The sequence below is a fragment of the Strigops habroptila genome, chromosome 5 (assembly GCF_004027225.2).
Source record: "Strigops habroptila isolate Jane chromosome 5, bStrHab1.2.pri, whole genome shotgun sequence".
In the NCBI taxonomy this organism is placed as follows: domain Eukaryota; kingdom Metazoa; phylum Chordata; class Aves; order Psittaciformes; family Psittacidae; genus Strigops; species Strigops habroptila.
The window spans coordinates 56,881,737-56,907,982 of NC_044281.2; the positions used below are offsets into that span (position 1 = coordinate 56,881,737).

General features: G+C 40.0%; 1 protein-coding gene across 2 annotated transcripts in view; it reads left to right on the forward strand.

Moving 5' to 3' along the window:
- The window catches only part of CNTNAP5 (contactin associated protein family member 5), a 311,837-nt gene that overhangs the window by 161,362 nt on the left and 124,229 nt on the right, over positions 1-26,246 (forward strand). For both annotated transcript variants that reach the window (XM_030487762.1, XM_030487761.1), the window contains 3 exons: positions 6,106-6,370; positions 8,972-9,121; positions 10,270-10,441. In XM_030487762.1, the coding sequence (XP_030343622.1) occupies positions 6,106-6,370; positions 8,972-9,121; positions 10,270-10,441 (587 nt within the window). The remainder of the gene's footprint in view (positions 1-6,105; positions 6,371-8,971; positions 9,122-10,269; positions 10,442-26,246) is intronic.

The following is a 26,246-nucleotide window of genomic DNA, read 5'->3' on the forward strand; positions in this document are numbered from 1 at the left end:
AGGGTTGATTATCACAAGGATCTACTAGTTTCAATGAAATTTGGATCAGGAAAGCTTTCAGATTTCCATCATGAAATTTTGCTCAGAGAAACCCACTTCAGTATAGGAACTTCTCTTAAAATATGAGACCCACTCTTGGGATGGACTGGTTGCTCACTCAGAGGACTAGTCCTGACTCGAGTAACACCATGCACCTTGTTGCTCCCACATCCTGTTTGAAGACAGTTTGCACCAGTATTTCAGGAGGATGGAGCTGGTATCTCACTTTGATTTGCTTTTCATTCAGTGCTTAGCAATGCCTTGATTTAAGAAGTACTTAAAATCTGTGTGGGTCTCCTGATATCTGTTGTGCTTGAGACAGCTAATTTAAAAACTGGATTTAAAGGGACCTTTCCCATCCTAAAATCCAGTTGCCCAGAGTTGAGTGACAGTCTTTTATCTTACCCTTTTAAAACTGCATCAGAGGTCACCTTTTTCTTCTGTTACTCTCTTCGCAAATTTTGAGGTCTGCAACTTCAGTCTCTTCACAGCTAGAAACAATCCTCCGATTTCCAAGCTGGAGATATTCTTGCCAGTTTACCCACATTTGTATCTCAGCCAGGTCTGTGATTTTAGTCCTCCTACCTGTCATATTATACTTTTCTTTCTAATCCTCTGCAGAAAACAAGATATCCGTTTTATTGGATAGTATCCCCAGAGTGGTTAATGAGGAAAGTAAGTGCCCATTCAATGCTCTAACCTGCAGGTAGAATGAGAACTCAGAAATACTCATTTATAGTTCTTCCTGTTCCATCTGTAATCTTAGCCTGTATACTTGGTAGACTATATGTTGAGGATTTCAGTTCAACTGTCAGTTTGAATAATTTCCCAAGTTCATATGACTTTTGATTAGTACTCTGTGAAAGCGAGGGGGATGTATAAGAAACTTATCATCAATTGCCCTGACTGTGGTGGTGTAGCAGTCTTCTTTCTTCATTCAATAGTACATAATACTACATGAAGAGAGACTGAAATGGTTCATTAAGGTTATACAGGTTTTCCTGAAGTCGTTCAGAAGTCACTGGAAAGACTCCAGTGACTTTTGGATGAGGCTTGTGGCCCAGAGAATCTTCTATGTAATCCTCTTTTATCCTCATCACTTAGGAACTGTGTTCTTCCATTCTCTATTTAATAGTACATGTTAATAAACAGCATGTTGTTGCCTGTTCATTCAACATCTTACTTGAACAAGAACCACCTATGCAACCATACCCTGCCTGTGCAAGTCTGGGGTGCATTCACTCTTGAGACAAGTGACATGGCAGCCAGTGAACAAATTGCAAATATTTCCATTGTATTTATAGCTTTATAGGATGTTTTGGGTTGGAAGGCACCTTAAAGATCATCTAGTTCCAACCCCCTGCCATGGGCAGGGACACCTTCCGCTAGGTCAGGTTGCTCAAAGCCCTGTCCAACTTGGCCTTGAACACTGCCAGGGGTGGGGCAGCCACAGCTCCTCTGGTCAACCTGTTCCAGTGTCTCACCACCCACACAGTAAAGACTTTCTTCCTAATATCTAATCTAAACCTACCCTCTTTCAGTTTAAAGCCACTCCCCCTTGTCCTGTCACTACATGCTGTTTGCCTTTTAAACCACGACAAATAGAATAAGAACTCTTTTGGAAAGATTTCACTGTTTATTAGAGGAGTCATTAAGCAGTCTGGAGATGATGGACTCAATGAAATTCTCAAATGCCACATGATAGCTGGAGTTTCCAGCAGCTGGGTAGAGCTGAGCGGCTCTTTTATTTTCTCTAGGGATTAGACTCTTCTTATCCCATTTTCTAGCCAATGAGCTTTTACTTTTCAGTTAAACTGGGTTCAATTATAAAATCAAGTGTCTGCCAGAAGTCTTGTGTGAACCCTAGAGAGTTCCAGAACTGCTGCCAATTAAAGCAAAATGCTCCTGATCAGATACAGGTTTAGGGGGAGCTGTTTATTTTTCTCACTTAGGCCCACTGGAATAATTAGTTTGTGAATAAAATTAAGGGCAAAGTTAACACTCTTTGTAATAGGAACCTATCCCACTTCAGTGGATGAATGTTTTTCGAAGCAATTGTTGTGTATTTCGTTTTCAAATTTTCATGTTATTCTCTCTAGGAGGGTAGACGCTGTTGGTCAGTGTAAGGACATCAGCAACTATCGTTGGTGTGTATTAAGTACATCATCTGCTTTTGCTCTGGAATGCTGCTTTAAGAAAGTGTTTGCTTCCTATATGAGTCAGTTGAACTGATTTAAGTTCCCATAGCATCAATTGGTTTATTTAATGTTTTTCTCCCAAACGTGCATGCTAGTTTTTAACTCTGACTAAAATGGGTTATGGCCTTTACATCACGGAGGTCTCAATTCTTGAAAGAGTAACAAAGGAATCCTCCTAAAAGGCAAATATGCCTCTTTTCTATCCCCTAAATATACCTTTAACCCCACGTACATAGAAAATTTAAGCACCCCCTTTATGTGTTCCCACCTGCTTGTTCTTGTGGCAGGTGGGATCACACCTGCTCTGCTTGAGTGTAGTCAATGGAGAGGCTACAGAGCTTGAAGTCTCAGCAGGTTAAGCATGGGAGGAGACGAGTATGTCTAGTCCATATGTCCCAGCATTGGCCCTGGGTTCAGTCACTACTCTGCTGCTCCTGTTCCAGTATAAGAATTCTGCGCGGATCCCAGATGGCATGACTTACTAGCTAGTGTGAATGACTAGAGTACTGCTAAATTTTTCAAGGGGTCAAAGTAATCCATAAGCTTAGGTAGTAAAATAGTAGTACATGCTGAGAACCTCGTATCAGAAGCAGACAGAAATTTGACCTTATGTGGTGGCCTGATCCTGACTTGACACCAGGTGCCCACCAAAGGTGCTTTATCACTCCTCAACTCTACTGGACAGGGGGAAGAGAATATAATGAAAGCCTCATGGTTTGAAATAAGAACAGGGAGAGATACCTCACCAATTACCATCACAGGCAAAATAGACTCAACTTGGGAAATAAGTTTATTACCAATCAAATCAGAGTAAGATAATGACAAATAAAACCAAACCTTAGAAACACCTTCCCCCACTCCTCCCTTCTTCCCAGCCTTACTCCCAGTATTCTCTACCTACCTCCCCCCAAGCTGTGCATGGCAACAGGGAGTGGGGGACTGTGGTCAGTTGATCACACATTGTCTCTGCTACTCCTTCCTCCACAGCGAAGGACTCCTCACACTCTTGCCCTGCTCCAGTGTTTGGCCTCTCTGAAAGGAGAGAGTTTTCCATGAACTTGTCCAATGTGAGTCCTTCCCACAGGCTGCAGTTCTTTGTGAACTGCTCCAGCATGAGTCCCTTCCACAGGGTGCAGCCCTTCAGGAACAGACTGCTCCAGCATGGGTCCCTTCCATGGGTGTGGTCCTTCAGGAACAGACTGCTCCAGCATGGGTCCCTTCCATAGGTGCGGTCCTTCAGGAACAGAGTGCTCCAGTGTGAGTCCCCCATGGGGTCAGAAGTTCTGCAGCAAACCTGCTCCAGCGTGGGCTCCTCTTTCCACGGGGCCACAGGTCCTGCAAGGAGCTTGGTCCAGCGCGGGCTTCTTATGGGTTCACAGCCTCGTTTAGGCATCACCCTGCTCTGGCATGGAGTCCTCTATGGGCTGCAGGTAAAGATCTCCTCCACTGTGAGCCTCCGTGTGCTGCAAGGGCACAGCCTTCCTCAGCATGGTCTGCATCACGGGCTGCAGGGGAATCTGATCTGGTACTTGACGCACATCCTCCACTCCTTCTGCACTGATCTTGGTGTCTGCAGAGCTGTTGATCTCACATATTCTCACTCCTCTCACTGGCTGCAGTTGCACACTTTCCCCTCACCTTTATTAACTATGTTATCCCAGAGGTACTTCCACCATTGGTGATGGGCTCAGCCTTGGCCAGCAGTTGGTCTGTCTTGGAACTGACTGGCATTGGCTGTACTGGACAGAGGAAAAGCTTCTAGCAGCTTCTCACACAAGACACCCCTGTAGCCTCCCCGCTACCAAAACCTTGCCACGCAAACCCAATATTTTCTACAGTGCTGCTGCAAACAGCTGAAACTCTGTTGACTACGGAAGGTCCTTACTGGCTTATTTTAAGGTTGTCTGAAAGTTTGTTGTGCATTGCAAACCTGTTTCTTCATCTTAACATTCACCATCTCCAGCACCATTAAGTCAGTCTAGGTATAGCTTGTTCTGCTAGTAGGTAAAATCTGCAGTAAGCTTTGAGACAAAAATCCTATCCAAATGTTGCAAATCCTCCCCCTTGCAATGCAGTCTTGCATTTTGTTACAGCCTTCCACTGCTAGTGAAGCAAATTAGGTACTTCAGTGCAGACTCAGGCAATATTTGAACATTCCCCCAAGCGCTGGTGTATGTATAAGATCTGTAAACTACTTACTACTTTGTGTGGTACCATTGTGTGGTATTAATTTCAGAATAATTATTTTTAATTATTTGTATTAGTATTAAGTGGACTTTCATAATCTGTAGTAACACTGAAAATGCCTAAAATTCTAAAGAAAGTTTGTCATTGGCATTTTAAATGTCTAAGCTTTTGAAAAGCTCTAGATAATGTTAATGATATTTGTTTATATTGCTGCAGTTGACCATCTTTTTTTTCTGTAATTTGTAATGAATTCAATTGAAAATGGAGGTGGAAATGTAATAACAAAAAGAAGGACTGTGGCATCTCTTACACAGGCAAAACCAACTTTAAAATAAAGACTAGAAAGACATTTGAAAGTGATAGGGAACAGTTCCATTAGCTGTCTGAGATTTCAGGTAGGAATTCCCTAAGCACTATGCAACTTCCTACACATCCAAAAAGTGCTGTTCATTATAATTATCCTGTTAGAGTGAGGTACCAGCTCTGATGAGAATACGGCATATCATGGAAAAAGCCTTTTACTCCAATATTTTATTAGATTCCAGTTGGTATTTTACAAAACAGCTAAGCTAGCTGGCTACAACAAGCTCCTGGAGTGGCTTTAAAAGGCATGGCTTCTTTAATGTGTCCCAGCTTTATATATTACTAAGGCTTTATTTACATGGCTTGAATGACCTGGTTGAATCTTCTGCAATGGTTGAACAAAACGGTGAAGTCATTTCTTCTACAAATTGCAGTGATACATGCTGGTACAGATTCTGCTGACTGCTTTGAGTAAATGTGCTGTTCTTCTGGGCAAATATCATTATTGATTTTAGGGCCAGATGACTGAGGTAGTCAACTATGTTTGGCATTGAAATGGTGTTAGATTTCGCCACATTTGCTGTGTATGTAATGTTTTAATAATTCCTCAAAATGCCCCATGGAAACCGTGGGACCTAGCACTGGGCAGGAAATCTCGCTATTGTTTCATCCCATTACAAGTCCTGTATTCAAGTGACTTTTTCTTTGAGTTTCCCTATGAATTTTGAAGTAATTTCAGAATAATTATTTTTAATTATTTGTATTAGTATTAAGTGGACTTTCATTATCTGTAGTAACACAAGGCTGTATCACTCTTGGTAAAAGAAAACATAATGAGTACTGCTACCACAAGTTATATATTGAGTATTTGAAATAAACCCAAAAATTTGCTTCATGGTTTGCCCCATGTAGTAGATTCAAGTAGATGAGGAAGTTTTTACTTTTAAACTTATGTAGCATTGGTGTAAATGTTCAAAAAAAAAAAAAAAATACTGTCATTAACAGCTGCCTTTTAGCTTATATTTCAAATAAATCAGTGCATAGTCAATGCAGTGTATTAGTTTTACATCTCATGGACTTACTATTCCTTCAGTGTCAGTTCCTGAAGTCAGCATTGATCCAAATGAGTTTGATTTTCTTGACGTAAAGCTAAACTTGAGGTTGGAATGGGTGGTTTTGGGAAACACAAAGTAGATGTTGCCATATGGAGATGGTCTGTCTGGGCTAGCAAATAAGCTCTTCTGTACCCAGGCATGGACTTGATAAGGGCCGTTATTTCAGCCCTGAGTGCTGTTAGGCTGTTTATTTAACTGTGGATGTTTTGGGATGACCAAAAAAATTTGTCATGTTTATTACATTTGATTTCTATTATTTGCAGGGGAATGTGACATTTTCTTGCTCAGAACCACAAATTGTTCCTATCACGTTTCTCAGCACCAGTCAAAGCTACTTGCTACTACCTGGCACTCCTCAAATTGACGGTTTGTCAGTCAGCTTCCAGTTTCGAACATGGAATAAAGATGGCTTATTTCTGTACACTGAATTGTCTGAAAATTCGGGACCTCTCTTGGTTTACCTCCATGGTGGGAGATTGACACTACTTATTCAGAAGGAGACAGAGAACCCAGTGGAAATCACTGAAGGTACTTATTTTTTGGTTACTCTCATCTGTCTCTTTCAAATGCAAAGGTCCAACCCCCCAGGAAGTAAGGAAGCACCCAATATTCCTTTCTCTTTTCAAATTTTCTCTTGCTTTCCAGTGGTAGAACCACTCTGTGCAGTTTGAGGTAGATCTAAGCATAGAAAATTGGCATCCTGAGATCTCCAGATTCAGTCTACCTGGCAATTAGCTTAGCCTCTATGTTGTCAAAGAGACACATTAGATTTTCTTCAGTCAGGTCATATGAAGACTTTGCTGTCTCCTGTCCTGAGATTGTGCTGAAGTCAGCTGGGAGCCAGCTCAGCTGCTGCACCATTCGCCAGTACAAGTTAAGGCAGACTCAGGGCTGATTTTCTTCCTCTGACTGCAGTTTTACACTCTCCCTTCATCCTATGCTCAGAAGTGCGCCTGACCATGGGCTTCCTCTCCTCATGCTCCCTCAATTGGTCTCCTTAGCCAGTTTGCACGTTGCTTTGTGCAGTGCAGCTGGTGGGATGCAAGAGGGTGAAATGAGGTTGCCTCTCTGACTTAAAATTCAAAGGAAGTTGTTTGTAACCACTTAACAGTACAGCTATGCATTGTCTCCCAGAGACAACAGGGAAACAATTTCAGACTGTACAACAGAGGCAGGACCACGGTGGCCCAGTTGTCATTCCAGTGTGACCTATATAAGCCATGCTGGCATGCCAAAACGAAATGTTCTTAGCCCATGGATTCTGCACATCCTTTCCTGCTATGCAACCATGATGGGTGGGAGACTGGGAAATTAATTTTCTGCATAGGTTGAATACCCGTTTTCCAAAGGTGGATGAGTAATAGACTGATGGAACTCAGATGGAACTAAATAATAACAGTATTTTCTAAAAGAGCAACTGTTTAAAAATATGTAATGTTAGAAGATTCCCAGTACAGACTAAAAGAGAGCAGATGTGTCTATTAAAAGAAGTAGAGGTAAAATCTGACAGAGTTGTCAAAGCAGAGCTGTTCTGTGTGCATGTTTCATTTCTCTGTATGATAGAAAATGAGGCAGCCCTGCATCTATCCTTACTCGTGTAGGTTACTAAAGCCTTAGCTTCCTGCAACTGAATGCTGAAAATTCGTTTCCAGCTTCTATTGCAGTCCTAATTAAATTATTGACAAAGCTGAGACAATGTCAATATTTGGATGGATGTATTCATTTTTATGTACTTCTGAAATCATGAATGTGAGCCCAGCCTTTGGTGCTATCCAAAACATTGCTAAACGGCCTACTTTAATATGGAAAATATGCAGAAATTGCAAGTGCCATGCTCTGCAGATGTCAGGTACTGACAATAAACTCGTGCTTGCTCAAGAATGGACCTATTTTTGCCCCAAATGGGACCTATTTTGTTTTGACATCTTTTCAAACTTCAACAACATATTTCACTTCAAAATGGACTTGTTCTGGTTGAAAAATAATCCAGTTTTGCTGGGAAGCCAGCCTCTTATTCTGTGGAAATTGTGAATGCATTAACAGCCATTACTGTTAAAATTGTCTCATTTTCAAGTTCATAATGAAATAGCTTTTCATACATGTAACACCCACATTTTTTTTTATTTTGTTTTGAACTGTTCTCACACCTCTTTGTGTCTCTAAGTGATCGTTTGTTTCTTCTGAAAGCTACATTAACGAAAAATATTCCATTAGGGAGGGGAGTAAATACTAGTTGTCTGTGCCTGATCTCAGTGTCTCCAGCCTGACGGTAACATATTTTGAACTGTAATTAGGTTACTTTTGATCTGCACCACAGTGTGTGAGCTCAGAAGCTTGTCCACTGATTTTCATGGCTGTCAGAACAGAGAATGAGGAGTTTCTTTGCAGGCATGAGATGCAACACTGATTTTCAGAATAAGGAAACAAAAATGCTATTTCCCACTTCGCACAAGTGTCTAGAAGAGAAAGAGGCTACCCAGTACCAGAATCTCTCATGCACATTGTTAAGTTCCTGGTCAGAGCATCAATCCCAGCTCTAACAAGACCCATGTCAAAATCCAATATAGAAACGCTTTGGTACATCTGTTAATAAGACTGTGTGCTAACTTAGCACTCAAGGGTTTTAACAAAGACAAATCCAACTGATACCCACTGGAATTTGTTAGGATTCATATTGGAGCCTGACATGAGGTATGGCTATCTCACCAAGTCTAATCCTCTGCAATCTCAGGCATGTGTTTAGTACCAGAAACATAGCAGAGATCTCTGTGCACTCCTGTGACCTATAAGCATGTCCCAGCAGACTGTAGACATAAATACACACAAAATGGTAATAATGTGCTACCGGAAGGATGAAGGGCCTGGCTATCTTGATGCCGTACCAGAAGCAAGTTAGATTAAAATGTGAAGTGACCCACTTAAATACTCTCAAAAGCTTTCCCTTTCTTGGGCCTTTCCTTCTGTGCCAGTTTGTTTCCAGAGGTAATGAGTTCCTTTCAGCTGCCAGTTCTCCCTTTTTGGGGGGTCAAATGCACATTTGTGGTCACAAGATGGAAGCAAAAGGAGGTTTGAAGAACACAGTTATCTCCTGCACCTCTTTTTTCACTCTTAGTACTTGTTTTTTGCCAGGCACCAATCTCCATGATGGGCTTTGGCATTCTGTTAACATCAATGCCAGAAGACATCGCATTACCCTGACACTGGATAACAATGCTGCCACTGCTAGCCATGCAACCACTGCCTCAAGGATCTACTCTGGGAACAGCTACTATTTTGGAGGTAGGTTGTTTCAGACAGATGCAGGGCAGGTTTTCATGATGCAGATCCTCAGGTGCCTCAGCATTGAGGTCTTTCCAGGTGAACTCTGTTTGCAGCTAAGAGCAAATGGAATACTGTTCTTAGAACCTCTATGGAGCTGCAGAGCATACAGCACTGTGGGAAGATAGAAAGGTCTTGGTCAACTCTAACAGAGAGAGAATGAACAGAACTGCTAAGAAAGCTGTGAAAGTGGACTGCTGGTAGTGGTAGCCAATGGGTACCTACATCTGACTGGCAAAACATACAAAAGTTACATTATCTGTATTAGCCACGAGTGGTTTTTTCTAGTTAAAAGTCTTGAGGACTATTAGTATTATTATATTCCTGTAGATATTGCTGTCCTGATCAGGCTCAGTGACTTTAAACTTCTGAGCTTATTGCCATACTGCTCAGATCTACAAAGATATTTAGGTACTGTGCTCTCATGGAGATGAATGCGGATATAGCTCAATTTTGAAAATTGAAAGAACAGTCTTGAAAAATACTACCTTTTGCTTTATGCAGTGCAAGCATTAATTTAGGTGAAGGTAGTGCCATCAAATGTCGTTTTATCTAATAGATTTCTGTGTAGCACTTACCATAGTGAGGTTCTGGTCTCAATGAACCCTCTGGATACAGCACTAAGTGACGATGCACAGGAGACTTTGAACCTCAGAGCTGACCAAATGCTGAAGAAGCTCAGATACAAATGGTTTTCCTGCTTACTGTCCACAGAATTTCATCCTTTTACTGTGTACATGATAATAATACATAAATTCCGTGCAGCAGAATTTAACCCATAATGATTTTACAATTTACACAGCTTTTTTAATGGGATTCAGTTGCTATCAACTGTGGAGTTTAAAGACAACAGAAAAAAACCCCACATTTTGATTTTGATTAGCACACATGAAACCTCATACTCTGATATTTCCAGTGGCTGGCTGCTCTTTTTTCCTTCTCTCTTTTTTTCTTTCTTTCTTACTGAAGGATTTATAACACAGAAGGCTGTGTGTCATAGGGAATGAAAGCACTTGGAATAATTAGTCTCTGAGTTCTTGCATCAGGAAATCTCAGCAGAAATAGATGAACATTCCAGTATTATTGTGTCTCTTCTCTTTTTCCCACAGGGTGCCCTGACAATTTCACCAATTCCCAATGTTTAAATCCCATTACTGCTTTTCAAGGCTGTATGAGGCTCATCTTTATTGATAACCAGCCCAAGGACCTCATTTTAGTTCAGCAAGGCTCCCTAGGGAATTTTAGTGATTTACACATTGATCTGTGTGGCATCAAAGACAGGTAATTATTGTTTCCTCTTGCTTGTATTTGTTACTTTTTTCAACCTAGTGGTTTATAAATACAGGTTGCATTAAGTGAAATTTCTGATCTGCCAACATTATGGATATTAGGCATAATAGAGCTACTAATAGAAAATATTACAGCAAAGATAGGAGGACTGTAGGGGAAATGGTTTCAATTACATGAGGCTCTCTTCAGATTGACTTGTAGGAAATAGAGTATGCAAATTCAATCAAACTAGAGATTGGTGAAAGGATAAAATTTTATGCATAAACAACATCTGATTGCTTTGAAGTTTTAGAGGAAACGAAAGAGAAGGAAAAATTATTTGATTCATCAGAACATGTCATCCCCTTAATATATTAGCTGTTTATGCTTAAGTAGATCATTCACAGTTTTTCTTGTTAGCCATTACAGCACAGCACATTTATAATGATGATATGGTACAACTCATGCGACATACGCCCATTCAGTAGGACAACATAATGATGAAATGGCTGTATCTACCAGAGACACATTTCCGGTTAAATACTGATCTGAATCCCTCCTAAGCTAAAACCTGACAGGAAACCCAGATTTTCTCATAAAGACTAGAGAGGAAATAACCAGTTTTTTAAGTATTTCACAATTTCTCCTTTGCTTCCTGTGGATTTTTAGTGTCTAAATATTTCTGAATTATTTCAGCAAATGTTTACTTTGAAGTTAGTACATGGAATAATATGTTCTGATATTGGTTTTGGACTGGGTTTGGGGGGGAGGGTTGTTTTTTTGTTTGGTTTTTTTTTTTAAATCTACTGAAGTTCTGAAAATGGAATTGCTGGAAATTTCACGTGCTTCAGATACTTAAGGGAGTTGTAAAGGTATTTTGGAAATGCATTAGGAGCTTATGCATTTACATATTTTTTTCGCATGTTGCTTGGAGAAGAGGAATTGAAGGCCGTTCTCCATTATTTACTGTAGGAGGATCAGCTGGCTGGCGCTGCAATCTTTTCAAAGAGTGGGCAAAACCCCTGTTATCTGAGACCTCATTTTTGTATGTTCATGTTTGTTAGCTTGTACAGAGAAAATACCTACTCTGCTGATCAAACATTTTTCCATGTTTAATGATGACTGAATTCAGAGGGATATGAATTTCTCAGTTGATATGCCTGAAATGGTAGACAGAATTGATAGATGTAACTGCTTTAATGAAAGAAAGTAAATATAAACTTTCCTGAGAACTAAGAAAAAGAATTCTGCTGTTTTCTTGGAAAAAGAGATTCTTTAAGATCAAGTGGACCATTCAAAGGCAACTTGTATATTTGTGTATTGAAACAGAAAAGAACTCTTCTGGTATGATGCAGAGGTTCTGTAGGATGTCTCTAGTGCTTATATTGTCCAGGCTACAGTATAAATCTGTGGTACTACAGCAAGTGTCTTTCTCATTTTCAGTATCCCAAGGATGACAAGCATCAGGCTGTGATCATAGCATACAATTACTTAGGTCAGGGATCCAAACATAATAAGAACGGTGGCACTTTACATAATCATTGCCTTGAAAATATCATGCGTGTAAACAAGAGTTATATGTGATCTGGTCAAGACTAAAGCACTCTCTTCCAGTGTGATTCTCTGGACAGCCTTGAATTTGTGTGTCTGTACTATGTGATCTAGGTAGATCTGTAGTAGTTATGCTTCCTAGTAGCTGGTATAGTGCTGTGTTCTAGGTTTAGTCTGAGTATAATGCTGATAACACACCAATGTTTTCGTTCTTGCTCAGTAGCAATTACTCTGGTCCAGGACTTTTCAGTTTCCCATGCTCTGCCAGTGAGGAGGGGCACAAGAAACCGGGAGGAAGCAGAGCCAGGAAACCTGACCCAAACTAACCAAAGGGAATTCCATACCATAGAACATCATGCCTGGTATAGAAACGGGGGGGGGAAGTTGGCTGGAGGGGCCAATTGCTGCTCAGGGATGAGATGGGCATCAGTCAGTAGGTGGTGAAAAATTGTATTGTGCATCACTTGCCTTTTTTTTTTTTCTTTGGGTTTTATTTCTTTCTCTCATGCTCCTGTATTATATTATTATTATTGTTGTTGTTATTACTATCTTTTATTTTCATTATTATACTGTTCTTAATTTAACCCACGGGTTTTACTTTCTTGCAATTCTTCTCCCCATCTCACTGGGGATGGGGGGAAGTAAGCAAGCAGCTGTGTGGTAGTTTCCAGCTGGGGGTGAACCACAACATATAGTAGTTATGATCATATAGTAGATGTGACCTACCTAGATATATGACCACAAAACTAGGGTAGATTTTAAAAAAGGAAAAAAAGGGTTTGATTTACTCTTCACAAAATCTATTCTCTTGTGACTGCATATAGTGTATTAGTGGAGGTGCCCTGAAGGGGAAGAGAGAAGCCTGTGGTGTGGGAAAGTGTTGGGCTGAAGATCAGAAATTCCCCTTATTGCAAAAGGGCATGAACCTCACTGGCATCTTGAAGATTGCAGGTTTCTCATTCAGTGAAACACCCAGTGCTCTCTCCCTGTCTGGCAACTCCAATAAATGTGCTGAAGCTGTTTTGCAAGGAAAAAGGAAGGGTTTGTTGTTTTGGTTTTTTTCTTTGGGCGGGGGGTGTGTGTGGTTTTTGGGGGTTTTTTATTATTATTATTATTATATTACGCATTTTACACATCTGGGACACAATCTTGAAAGAGGTTAAATTTACAGAATTGTTTTCAGGAAGTTACAAAAGTTGTTTGAAGATTCAGTGTGAAGTACTGCTAGTCCAGTACTGAGTCAAGAGTAGTCAGAGCAGCAACGGACAGGTGGAAAGAGGGATGAAATTCAAAGAAAATAAGGGAACTGCAGACAAGGGGCAAATCCTTTGTGTTATTTTGCCAACATGATAAATCCTGAGCCAGTGGATAAGGCTGGGGAAAGACTGAACAAGAAAGTAGTTGTGGAGTGTGTTCCTCTGAACCATTTTTGAAAATTTTAGGTTCTGCACGCCTATATTATGGCATAATTGGTTGTAACAGACTACAGATGGAAAGTTTCAGAGAACAGGAGATTTTAATTCTTCTCTAAAGACTATATTGCTGTCTATTCTGCATGGTGTACCCTTGAGTATGTTTTCAAATCTTGTTCATATTGGTTCATTGCACAAAATGTCTTGACGCTTCCAGTCACTGTAATTCAATTAGTCACCGTAGTTCAGTACTTTGTATCGCAGCAGCTCTGGACTATGGGAAAATTGTGGTCTGGTTCTAGCTGTGCAGTATCCAAGGGGTTGGAACTTGATGATCTTAAGGTCCTTTCCAACCCTAACCATTCTGTGATTCTATGATACTTAAAACACTTACATAAGGAGTATTAAAACTCCGTAAAAACATCTTTCCTGAGAAATGTGATCGCTCTTTAAATATAAGAATTATTGCTGAGTATTGCTGTAAAGCGCTGTAAAGCACTGTAAAGCAAAAAATTTTGTAATTTTAATGCACGTGGGAATTGTGTAGCTTAATTAACATGTAAATGGGGCATTTGTCTTAGTTATCTAAGAAAAAAACCTCTTTTGAGGAATATGCCTCTATTTAGAAAGCAGTTTATTTGTTACAGGCTTGTAGGCCAAGCTCATTCCAACCTGGGTTCTGAAAGCACTGGTTAGGCAGCTCACTGCAACTTGTGCCTGCTCTTAAAAAGAGAATTAATTATTTTGAAAGATGATAAACTGGGACTACTGTTGGTGCTGGTAGTATGTTTTTGAGAGAGAATCTAGTTATGTAAGCATATTATATACGCACACCATCGAACCCACCCCCAGGATTCCCTGTATAAAGTGATGAGACTCTGTTAATTTAAATGGAGCCATCAGAGAGAGAAAGCCTTAATATCTCACCGTGTCTTGTCTCTACTATTTGAACTGTATGCGTGCTCAAGTGAATTTGGCATGAATGCCTTCTGTCTCTGTTTTGTTATTTCCATTCTTCAGTAAGTATTTCTTAGGAAGTAAATTCCCTGTCATTAGCTGAGCTGTCAGAGAGTACACACAAAAAATGGGGGAGTCCATAGAAATTATAGAGTGTTTTGCTGCCTTTCCATTTGTTGCCTGGGTAGACAGTGAAGATGATGATGTTTTTGGAGACATGAGAGAACTTGACCCTGTTGCTGACCCTGCTTTGAGGGGGGAGCTCTTGCCAGAGACTTCGAGAGGCTCCTTACAGCCTCAGTGACCCTGTGAACGAAGGGTCAGCAGCTGCTCTGGTCCTGGTTGAGTGGGCAGTTCAGGATGTATCTGCAAGAACGGGGATTAAAAGAAAACTCATGACTTCTGTGCTTTCAGTAGGAAGTTAGGATGCTGTACCATCTGGAGTTGAACACAGCAATATGTCCTGATGATGGAAGAAGGTTAGTTAGCACCATGTCCTGTTAAGTGATTGTTTCCAGCCCTCAGCTGCAGTGCCAGCTTCACTGATGTTCCTACTGCTGCATATGAAGTCATCTCTGATTTACCATTTCCTTGTACACTACCTACAGGTTGTCCTTAGGTGACTCATCCTGTTCAAGGAGAGGCATCCCCAATCTTTTCATACCAGAGCTGTATCTGCTCCACAAGCCCTACAAAGTACTGGCTTATTTCCTTCTTCGCCTCCTTCAAGACAAAGCTTTTCCTGCAAATTGTTCTCAATGCCTTATGGAACAGGAAAGTAGAATCTGTAGAAGGAAGCAAATTTTATCATAGCAATACACGTGTAGGACTCTTGTCATTATCCCCACTGCCTGCCTACTGTTAATCCAGCTAATTTTTTTTTCTTTTGTTTGTAGTGTGTATATTTGTTGTGGTTGTCCAAATACACAAATTGCTCAGTCTTTTTGAGGATGTTGCAAAGTTCAGTGCTTACACTGCTCCTGTTACGAAGTGTTATTGGTCGTAGCTGCCTGCAATGAAATTTTCCCCATTCCAATGAAAGGTAAAGGAAAAATGAGACAATATCCTACTAAGCCACAGAAGTCTGCTCCATATTTAAAAGGAAGTAGATTTCATTTCATCCCTCTTTGTTTTCGCCTATTCAGGATTTCGACTTGGTTAAAAGTGCAGGTGCACAACAGGGGTTGTTTGCTTTATACTGAATTAATGTCAGAAGAGACAGTTTCTTACAGCATACTGGCATTGCCCCTCTATGGTATGGTGCAGAGCAGAAAGTAACAAAGCAGAGATGTCTGGATGCTTCTCACAGGTGCTTTAGGTCAGAAGGGATTCACTCCCATCTCTTGAGTTCCACTAAGTCTCTGGCTTTCAGTGTATGGCCAGGCTTCCTGTCCTTTTCCTGCAGGTAGTGTGTTAGGGGAAAGACCATCCTAAATACTTCTGGTTTAGAGGAGAAAAAAAAGAAAACCACAAGAGGATGTATTTTTCCTAATGGTGTTTTCACTTATGTATTTCCCTCCTCAGTATGTTACAGTGTTTTCAAAGACTTATTGACCCTGTCTAACAGCCTCCTGCAAATAGGTGAGGGATATCAAGAAGGATTACAGAGCCCTGGGAGTGGTGTTAAGGGGCTCTGGAGTGCAGGTAGTTTTTTCAGCAATCCTTCTGATCAAAGGGAAGGGGTTGGAAAGGGTCAGTCGAATCTGGCAAATCAACAAATGGTTGCAGGTTTGGATATTTAGTGCATGGGACTTGCTTTGAGAAATCTGGTCTACTAGGGGCTGATGGGGTCCACCTGTCAGAGAAGAGAAAAAGCATCACCCAGCAGGGTAAGAAATCACAGCTGCATCTAGTGCAGCAGCCAATTGGGCAGTGTGGCTGGAGCAGAGCTCTTCTTTCAGTCTTTTTAACACTTTTGAAAGGCACAAGACTGCTGTCCCCAGGGATGTCAGTGCTTCCCTTCCCAGGCTACTATACGTGTGCGGAGAATTGGGGGTTGAGTCTTCTGTCAGCACAAGAAGACTGACAAATCCTAACCTGTTTCTTCAGGAGGGTGGTATAAAAGTATTGGTTTCTGTAGTGCTAATAATGTTTCTCTTACCTGAGGTTTATTCAGATCAGTTGATTTTTTTTTTCATACAACATTTTCCTTTGTTGGCTTAGAAGGGAAGTATGCTTGCTGCCATTCCTCTGATCTAAGCAGGGTCTCTAAGCCATAGCATTGATACCAAAATACCAAGCTCTTAGAATCTACAGCATTTGTTTTTAAATTGGGGGTCATTGGCAACTCTACAAATCTTGAAATACAAAACAGAGCTAGTGAGCAAAACAGGTGGGCAGATGCATCTGAGTGAGGAGCAGCAGCGGGATGAGCAAATCCTGTGAAGTAAATATTAGCCAGGGTTGCCACTTGGTATTTAGCTGTCCTAGGTTCATTTGCAGTCATACTTCTAAATTTCTGTTCTCTGAAAACATATACAGATCCTGAACTGTTTCTTGAATGGCTCTGCCTATATGAAAAGACACAGAATAGGTCTAGAAAACCTAGATTATTTAAGTTCTGGTTCTGTAACCAGACGAAATTGCTGAGGGGAGGCAGCATAATGATCTTCAGGTGCTAAAAGGCTGCTGCAGTGCAGAAGGGAATAATCATCTTTTCTAACCAAGATATATAGGAGAGCATCAAAGGGATAGACTGCTTGAGGAGACTGTCAAGTTTCTGTCACTGGAAGGCTTTACAAATAGCTTAAATGAGTCTGTGAGAAATAACAAACATGGGTACAGGTGACCCTGCCTGGGGTGTGAGCATGGACTAAGTGATTTTCTGAGTTTCCTCTAGCTCTGTGCAATTCTATTGCATTCACTTAGGCTTCTCCTCCAGCTGGAATAACTGTGTCTTGTTCTTGTTTTAGGGGTTCTGGAATGTCAATAACACTGCTTAAGAAAAAAAAGCAAAACCCAGAAACATGTGGGAAATATCTTTCAGGAATTCAGCTCAGGATTTCTGACACCTGTGGGAAAGCTCATTTGCTAGGTGTATCCCTTAGACATGCAAGACAGTGCTGTAGCAGGGAGAAGGGACCATGTAGCCTATAGGAAAGATTTAGTGCCTTTTTTTTTAACCTGAGATGTATATGTTAAGTTTGGAGTGTTAAGAACTAGGGAAGAAGGAACTACACTTTCTAATAATTTGTCACTCCTCTGATTTGGTTTTTGCTTCTAAAAACGCATGATTCATTTTTACAATTGCAGGCTAAAACTCTGTGATTGCAGAATTTATTGCCCTGTTTTTTCTTGTCATTCTTTCTTTGCACATTCCATGATGTCTAGAATGATGGTTCAGCTCAGGCTATGTGTTTTTCTTTGATAAAGAGTAATTTGATTCCCTTCTACTTAACTCTCTATTGTCACAAGATCCTCTGACTTCTTGAACCTGAGGTGTCTCTCTCTCTTCCAGATGTGGTCAAAATGAAGGTGATAAGTTTCTAAGCTCTGAGGAGGAGGTGGAAACTGAGGCACAGGAACATCTTCCTCTTAGTAAATCAAGCCAACAGTTGTGTGTTGGTGCTAAAAGATGAAACGCAGATCCAGTTGGATGTAGTCACTGACCTCAACCTTGGCCTGAGGATCCCTTTTCAAGAAGTACATCCTCTCTGGGTCACTCAGAGGTGGTGCTGTGTGCAGCTCTGACTATAAGAGTCTGCCATTCAGGCTTCACAGCTCTTTCTAAAACTGACACTGTTCTTTTGTATGCCAAAACTGTTCCTTACAAGGAAGGATTAAATAGGCTAGGACTCTTCAGCCTGGAGAAGAGAGGGCTAGGCAGGGTTGTGCTAAGAGGAGCAGCATGAAGGAGGTGAATTATAAACAAGAATTTGCTGTTCCTCATTCAAACCTTACACAGCAGCAAATTGGATGTTGTTAGATGCTGTAGAGGTCAAATATAAAGGAAAAAGCTAACGCATACATGAATCCATAAACCACAGATTTCTGAAAGCTGGCGAAGTTTTCAGTGGGATGCTCTTACACTTACTTCATCATCATCTTTGCAGTGACATTGTCAGAGTGAAGAAATTGGAGGAGAGGCAGTGTTGAAGTGAAGTCTGGAAGGAGGTGATAATCTTAGGACTAGGAAGCCTAAATCCCTTACTGTTTCAAAAACATCATTTTCACTGCGGGCAGCTCTTTGTACCTCTTTTGTTCAAAACCAAAAAATATTTTGTCATAGCAATGCTAATCTCAAAATATGTTGGAATCTGTGAATTTTGCTAAGTACTAGTGCCTTCTACACTGTGTTTTTCTCTTCCTACATGGCAGTGGATTTGTGGGAGTGTGGGTCCGTGTGTGTGGGCAAACAATGGAAGGCATAGCCTGGGGGAAATTCAGGCAGCCTCTCATTTAAAAATAAATTAAATGGGTAGAAAAACAAATACACAGATGCTGAGAGTTTGGCCACACTGTTGAGTAGCTCTGGGATTTCCCATTCAGCAATTGGCTGGAATGCCAGATTTTGCAATTAGAAATACTAGCTTCAGTCCTGAAGCTGAGTTGGTTGTTTTCTGCAGTTGGCATCCTGTTCAGAGAATAGATGCAGGAATGTGGGCTCATGAGATATTGAAGCTCAAGAGTTGCCATGGATATTAGGAAAACATGCCAGAAAATCATTAAACCTCAGTCCAGAAACACCGTGGATTTCCAGCCCTTCATCATATGGCACAGATGCTCCCTTTGGGCTGAGAAAGGCTGGCTGCTCTTGCAGCAGATGGACCCCTTGGAATACAGCAGCAAGGGCTGTGGTGTTGCCTGCAGCCCAAAGGCATGGGTTGATTAATCTCACCCACTTCTTACATACAATGGGACAAACTGCTTTGCAGCGTTAGTCACAGAGAAGAAAACTCGGTTTCCAGGGATTCTGTAACTCTGTGTGCTCATAAAGAGAGAAGATCTACCAACAGCTTAGATCTGCCAACTTTTCTAAATTCTGTAAAGGGAAGTGCTTAGGAGGCATTACAGTTGGGATAACTTGTGACAAATAGCTCTCCTAAGGGGGAAAACTGACCTCGTTTTCTCTGACTTGACACCTTTTATGGAAATAGCGTTCTTTGCCCTTCAGGATGGTGCTAAACAAATGGTTGTTTCCACCAGGTTTTTGAGGCACGTCCTTAGATGTGACACATCCTCTTGGACATGTCGTTAGCGGTGATGTTGGTTGCATTATTGCTTATAACAAAAAACATAGTATTTAAGTTGGCTAGTGACAGAGAAAGCTCTGTTAAGGAGACTGACGTTTCATATGATTCTGCTATTTCTGCAATGGCTGAAACTCTTGACATTTTGGTAGAGAAGTTTACCTGGAGAGAGGTAGGGCCAAGGCAGATGCAGCAGCACTGTGTTGTACAGCCATTGTTACATTGTCATAAATTCTATGCACCATTTTTGCTTCAGTATATGAAAATAAGTAGTCTTGGGATTAACAAGGCCATTTATGTGTTGAACCTGTCATTATTCATAAATGAATTATGAGGGTAGTCAGAGCCTGCTTTCCTTTAGGCTCAGATTCACATGAATGCATAGATAAACTGCATGCATTGCTCTCCCTGTCTACAACTGCTAGGGTACTTTAATCTGATTGTTGCAGTTCATGTTGATTTTGCGCTGATGAAGCTTTGAGTGGGTTGTCCTATTTTTACTTGGCTGGCACCCTGCCCTCGCTACAGCAGATACTGACAGTATTTGTCAAGGACAACACTGGGAACTTCAGTTCCCTTAAGTGACCTGGGGGAGGAGGAAAGGAAAAATGAAAGTTTCATGTTTAATCCACCTTGGCAGATGGATAGATGGTGCATCTTGCAGGATATCCTGGGAATTCCAGAGGTCTGCAATGGGGAATGCAAACTTAACCTCAGATACTTTCTTATGAATTCTAACAGTGTTCATCTCTGTAGCATCAGCAGGCAGACACAAGTACACACTGATGTTGCTGTCCTTATTAAACCAAGATTCACCTGCATATTCCAATTCTAGCAAATAAAAATGGAGAGAGCAGCATGTGGTATACATAATAATCACTGCAATGGGATTGGCATTAACAGTTTACCTCATTAGGGAGAAGCATACTGAGTTGATTCATGAGTTTGCTTCCCAGTATGCACTATTTGAGTTATGGAGCACAAATAGCATCCTAAATCCCTATCCTTTTATCCCTACCCATGCTTTATCTGTGAAAATTCTTCATAACATTTTCTAAATAAATTAGCTTAAAGTGTTCTTTTTTCTTGCTAAATGGAGCTGACCTTTCAAATCCTGTTTTATGTCTATTTGCTTTGTAGGTTTCATTAGATTTTACTATAAATTTTTACTTGCAAGAAATAATAATTTTTTTACCTTTTCCTCCTTTTATTTCAGTACTGAGCTTAACATTGCTTCCCGTGTTGTACTGTCAAAATGGGCCTTTGGGAAATTAATTACTATTGCAGGTGAGGGGTGTTAGGATAAATCTGATGAAAACATAGTCTCTCTGTGTATTTCCCAAATCTCTAAGATTTAACGTTTCCCTGCAGCAGAAGCCAAATTTTATATGATTCCTCTCCCCCGCCCCTGAATTTGGTCAAGCAAATGAGAAAATACCCTGGCTAATTTTGCCCAGTGAGTTTTAATTTTACTTTTTACAGGCCGGGGTTGAAAAAGCAAACACTTAATATTGCATTCACTGCCACATAAATACCTGCAATGCACTGCAGAAAGAATAAAAAAAAAAAAACCCAAACCACAATTTGGCATCCATTCTTTTCCTTCTCTCTAGTATTCATATTTTTAGTATTTAGTGTCTTCTCAGCAGAAATGACAGTTATTTTATAGTCCAGATTATTTTCTCTTTGCAGGAAATCATCTGATGTTTTTCTTCTTGGTTTTATAGCAATGAGTCTGATGGTTTTAGATCACACTACTTGAATTCGGATGGTGATCAAAGCTGGGACAGCTTGAAGACATAAGAGGAGATGTAATCTGTCTTATTTTAAAACATTTCTGATCTTGGGTAAATCCCAAAGTAGATTTGAATATTGCCCACCTATATCTCTATCATCAGCCAAAACAGAGCATTTAAACTGCACACCTTCAGATGCTGGAATACCTGGATCTTTTTCTAGAATTTTTTCATCAACTGCTACATACAGGAGAGGCTGTCCTGTCTAACTGTAATGATCTGGTGGTCCAAGTTAGAGTTCTTTTGATTTTTTGTGTCACCTTAAAAGGATCACTTCAGTCCTGTGAGTGACTCTTTTCCCTCTCACCTTTTGTCTCTTGCCTGTTGCCAAAGTAAGCTTTGATGGACGTGTTTACAAACAGTACAGGGCACACTGAAGCATCATGTTTCCTTTCAGTTTCTACTTTAATTAAGGAAATCATGGACAGATTTTCAAAATTTTCCTTTTCTCATGCTTGTGTTGGTACTTTGTAAAACACTGACAATTTGCTTTGTGTTTTTACAGCAAAATTTACAGCATTGATAGAAATGCCTCTTTCATCACATTGTCCTTACAGAATGTATCTTCTTCCTCTTTCTCTCTGTTAAAAACAAAGCAAAACACTGGAAATCATGATATGGAAATGGAAGGGGGAAAACATCTTAAATCCAATTTATGTTACATGGCATGGAAGGAAAAGGTGAAAAAGGTATCTTAATGGCTTAATCCCTTGTAAAGATCCATATACAGTGGAAAAAACAGTATTAGAAATAGAATACATGATGTTCTGTGAGAGCTGAAGAACCCGTCGGGTCCTTCCCAAAATTATACACCTACATAACAAATTAGACATGCTATCTAATATAATTAAACCATCGCAGGTAGTTGATTTTGGAATATGAGTCTTGGAAACCCCCTCAATACCACCCACGTTTCAGGGTGGAGGGCTAGGATGCAGAAAAACTGGGCAAGATTTAAAAAATTCAAACCCAGAGCACCCAAAACCTGGGTGTCAGAATTAAAATACCTGCAGTTCTGAAGAACATCCCCCAATCTTCATGTATCTATTTTAATGTTTAAATGTAGCTGGATACTGCAGGAAATGACAGAGCTTTTCTCGCTGATAGCTTAAGGGCCAGCTAACAAGTGTAATAAAAACGATTAGAAGAATTCCCTACTCTTAAACTGGTATATGATCTTTGCACTGTCAGATGAGCTTGGTCTGTGGTAGTTATAAAACAAGGATATGTTTGTACAGAACAAAGTTTATGTAAAAATAGGCAGCTACAGTGGAAGATGCTACCACTGAAGAGCAGGGACTTTTCTGTCTTTTATATTTCTTTAATGTGAATGAAAGGGAATGCTCAGATTATTTGGACAATGACAGAAACTGGTTTTGCCTGTTCTGCATTATTTTTAAGGCTTTTTGTTTTCCCTGAATTTGTTTCATACATGCAAGACCAGCTGCAAAAAACAATGATTTGACACCCATGAAGGGTGCACTTGGTCTGTAGAAGTACTGTGTTTCAGAACAAAACACAGTTTCTTCAGATTCATCTGCCACACTCACATCACCACATCTGAATTTGAGACAGATTGTGCTTTAATTTAGATTTGTTCTTTTCCAGATAAGTTTGTTAGTTGTATTTATTTTCACTTGAAGCAAGAAAATGGTGCTGAATTTAAATCTCATTTACCTGATGCCACTGCAGAGCAGTGCTGATCTGATCCTTTGAAATGTGTTTAGTAAATGCTGTAAGGGGTTTGAGCGGGATTAACTCCTTCCTGTAGCTGCAACGATTTGTACATGAGGAAGAATGATGGAGTTTGTCTTTGACACAGAGTGGAGGGCCTTCCCACTAGTGCTGGAGAGGGGATTTTGCCCTGAATGAACCCCCTGTGGAGAAAGAATGTGGCTTCAAGTTTGATAGGGGGCTACTTAAGTGACCCAACTTTTAGAATCCAACTTGAGTGTGGAATTGAATTTCTGGGGGGACCTGAATAGAGTTCACCCCCATTGCTCTTCCTTTAGAGTCAAAATGTATGGGATGTGCAACCCCATACATTTTGCAATCCCATGGTAAATTAAAGGCCAGCTATAGGGATGTATGTAGGATATAATATCCTGTCCTTGTTTGTTTGGTTTGCTTTTGCAGATTGCTTTTCTGCTTTTACTTTGTAAAATGATGGATTCTAAATGAAACAGCTGTCTGTACAGAATGGTTTATTTGTTTCCTATTTTTCATTTTCAGATTTATTTATATAAAATCCTTTTTGCTGATGCCAAGCCAAACTGTCAGCACATTTGCCTCTATTAAAAATGTAGGTGTTCTAAGAACAAAGCAATCAAACCTTAAAAAAGAAGCCTTTTATCTGACTCATAGGTAACAGCCTCTTTTCCCTTCACTTGTGCCAAACCCAGCACAACCTTCTCCCACAGTTCTGTCCCAGCCGCATGCCTGAGGGCAGTTGGCACCAATGTTCAGATCTTCTAAATGTTGGTCTCACAATGATGTGAAAACGCAGTCTGAGAACCAAGGTGGCCAACAATGGAAATAATAATGTATTTTAGAAGTTCAATCATCAAGTTTTGCAAATCTCAGAAAGAAGAAAACCTGAAATTTGAAACTGACAAATTATTAAAATTACAAAAATGTCTTTATTTTTTTCTTTAGATTTCTTTTACATCTATTTAGTGTGATAAAGTCAATGATTTCCAGGGTGGAAAGGAAAAATCATGCTTATTCACATTGCTCTTGTTCTGTTTGCACTCCAGGACTTCTCATAACATAATAGATTTAGGGAAGAAAATATGGATGGCTAAAAAAAACCCAAAACTAAAGTATACCACCACACTTTTTAAAAAATTGTTGTTCAGTGTTCTAAAGTTGCAAGAAAGAATCTGGGAGGTGTGTTGATGAGTAGGGAATGTGTGCTGAGGAATGCCAAAGATCTGGAGAGTGTTAACATTTCTGCAGCCTGTCTTGAAATTCTTTTTACTCACTCTTTCTCCCTTCCTCCCTCTCATTCTGGAACTTCCCCTTTTTTTTTTCTTTTTTTATAGGTGAGGAGATCTAGCCCACTATTTTTCCACAGAGATCCAAGGCAAAATAAAGTGGGATATGCTCCTGTGGTACTTTCTTTTCTAATGCTGTCTGATCTTCATTTGTTTTCCCCTTGGTAAATCCCTGAAGTTGTTACACACTGTCAATGTAGTAACATTGGTGGATTTCTCTTCTAAATGTTTGTCTGGTCTCCTCTTGAACCCATTTCTTGTATCCAAAATAACCTTTGGCAAGGATTTTCACAGGTTTAGAGCTCAGCAGAGCAGGGCCAAAATCCACGCTGTTGCAATTGGCCTCAATCTATTGAGTTTGGTGCAAAGACATTTTATTGAAGTGTAGGCTGTTACAGTAACACTATGAGTTTCATCATGCATATATGAAGTCATTGCTGTAATTGTTATATTTTGTTAATTATACATGAAATAGCTGCAGCCCGTAAATAGGAAAACATATTGAAATACAATGAATTTGAGATAAGTTCAGGCAAACGCTTTTTTGATAGAAAAACTTATATATGCCTTGTGTTTTCTTATTAGGGCATTGTTGCGTTTTAGGGGCTTAGTGGCTGTCTCAAAATGATGTATATTGGCAATATTTATGAGGTGCATGCTATTCTCTCTGAATAGTTGGGTTGGTTTGTTTGGGGTTTTTTCCTTCTTTATTTAGGAAGAATAAGGAGTGGTGCAGGCAAAATGTGTTGTGCTGAGTGTAGTGATATCTGAGAGGTGCTTATTGAAAGTACCAGGTTTATTTCCAGTCAAGTGTAACATCAAATGTGCAGAACTCCTTCAGCCTTCCCACTCAAGTAATTTTGTCATTGTTATTTCTTCATCATTCCTATTAAAAGGCCAGATTTTGCCTTCTAATGCCTGTGCAGTTTGTCCTTTGAATTCAGAAGAAGCACACATACAGTTTTGGAGGTGAATGTTTCATCAAAGGACAGTGAATGCTTTTGTGCAGGCTCTGCATATTGCTCAGTTAGATGGATGGCTAAGGTGTGTGTTTTCCAGCGTGGCCAGAGGAGGGAAAATTTTATTTCCTTCATTTATTTTTTTATAAGACTCATTCACCATGATATATTCTATGAATTAATCTGGAATCTGGAAGATCGGAGTCCCTGGTCTGTCACAAACTGTCTTAGGCAAATCATTAAATTTCTAAGTGTCCCATTTATGATACTCACAAAAAATGAGTTGATCTGTTTGTTCATTTCAATTCTAAACAAGTCAGCAGCTGCCTGCTGTAAAGTTTTGTCTATGAAACCTTCTATGATACCACTGCATTTTTTGCTAAAATTGCTTGATTCTACTAGAATGCAAATATTAATTTTAAATGATATCTATTTAAATCCTTCAACATGAGGATCCAGGACAGTTAGCAAATGGAACAACCTGTGATTTATCCATGCCTTGGTTAAATTTAGTCATAGCTATTTCTTCATTTTGAGTTCTCTGACAATTAGGATAAATTTTATAATGAAGACACAACTGCTCAGCAAGAATGGGATTATGGTAATTATTAGACTTGCAAAGAAATTTGTTTCATAAGCTCTTAGAAGGGCTAGTTATCTGACCAAAAACAAGATCAATGTGGTTGGTGGTAATTAAAACAAATAGACTAAGGAAGAAAAAAGGTTTAATTCTGAATTTATGAATATCGTTAGAAGCTTACATGGCTAGTTTGACTTGAGTTTTGAGCATTGTTGGTGGAAGAAAAAGTGTCTGCATTTGTAAGACAAGTAGAATTGAGAAGTGACCTTCAACTTTGTAAAGCCTTTAAAAGGACACTTTTGGGGGAATAAATGTGGCTAAGCCTTTGATGCAGGCCTTTGGCAAACCACAAATGACTAGTAATTGGCTCTACTGCA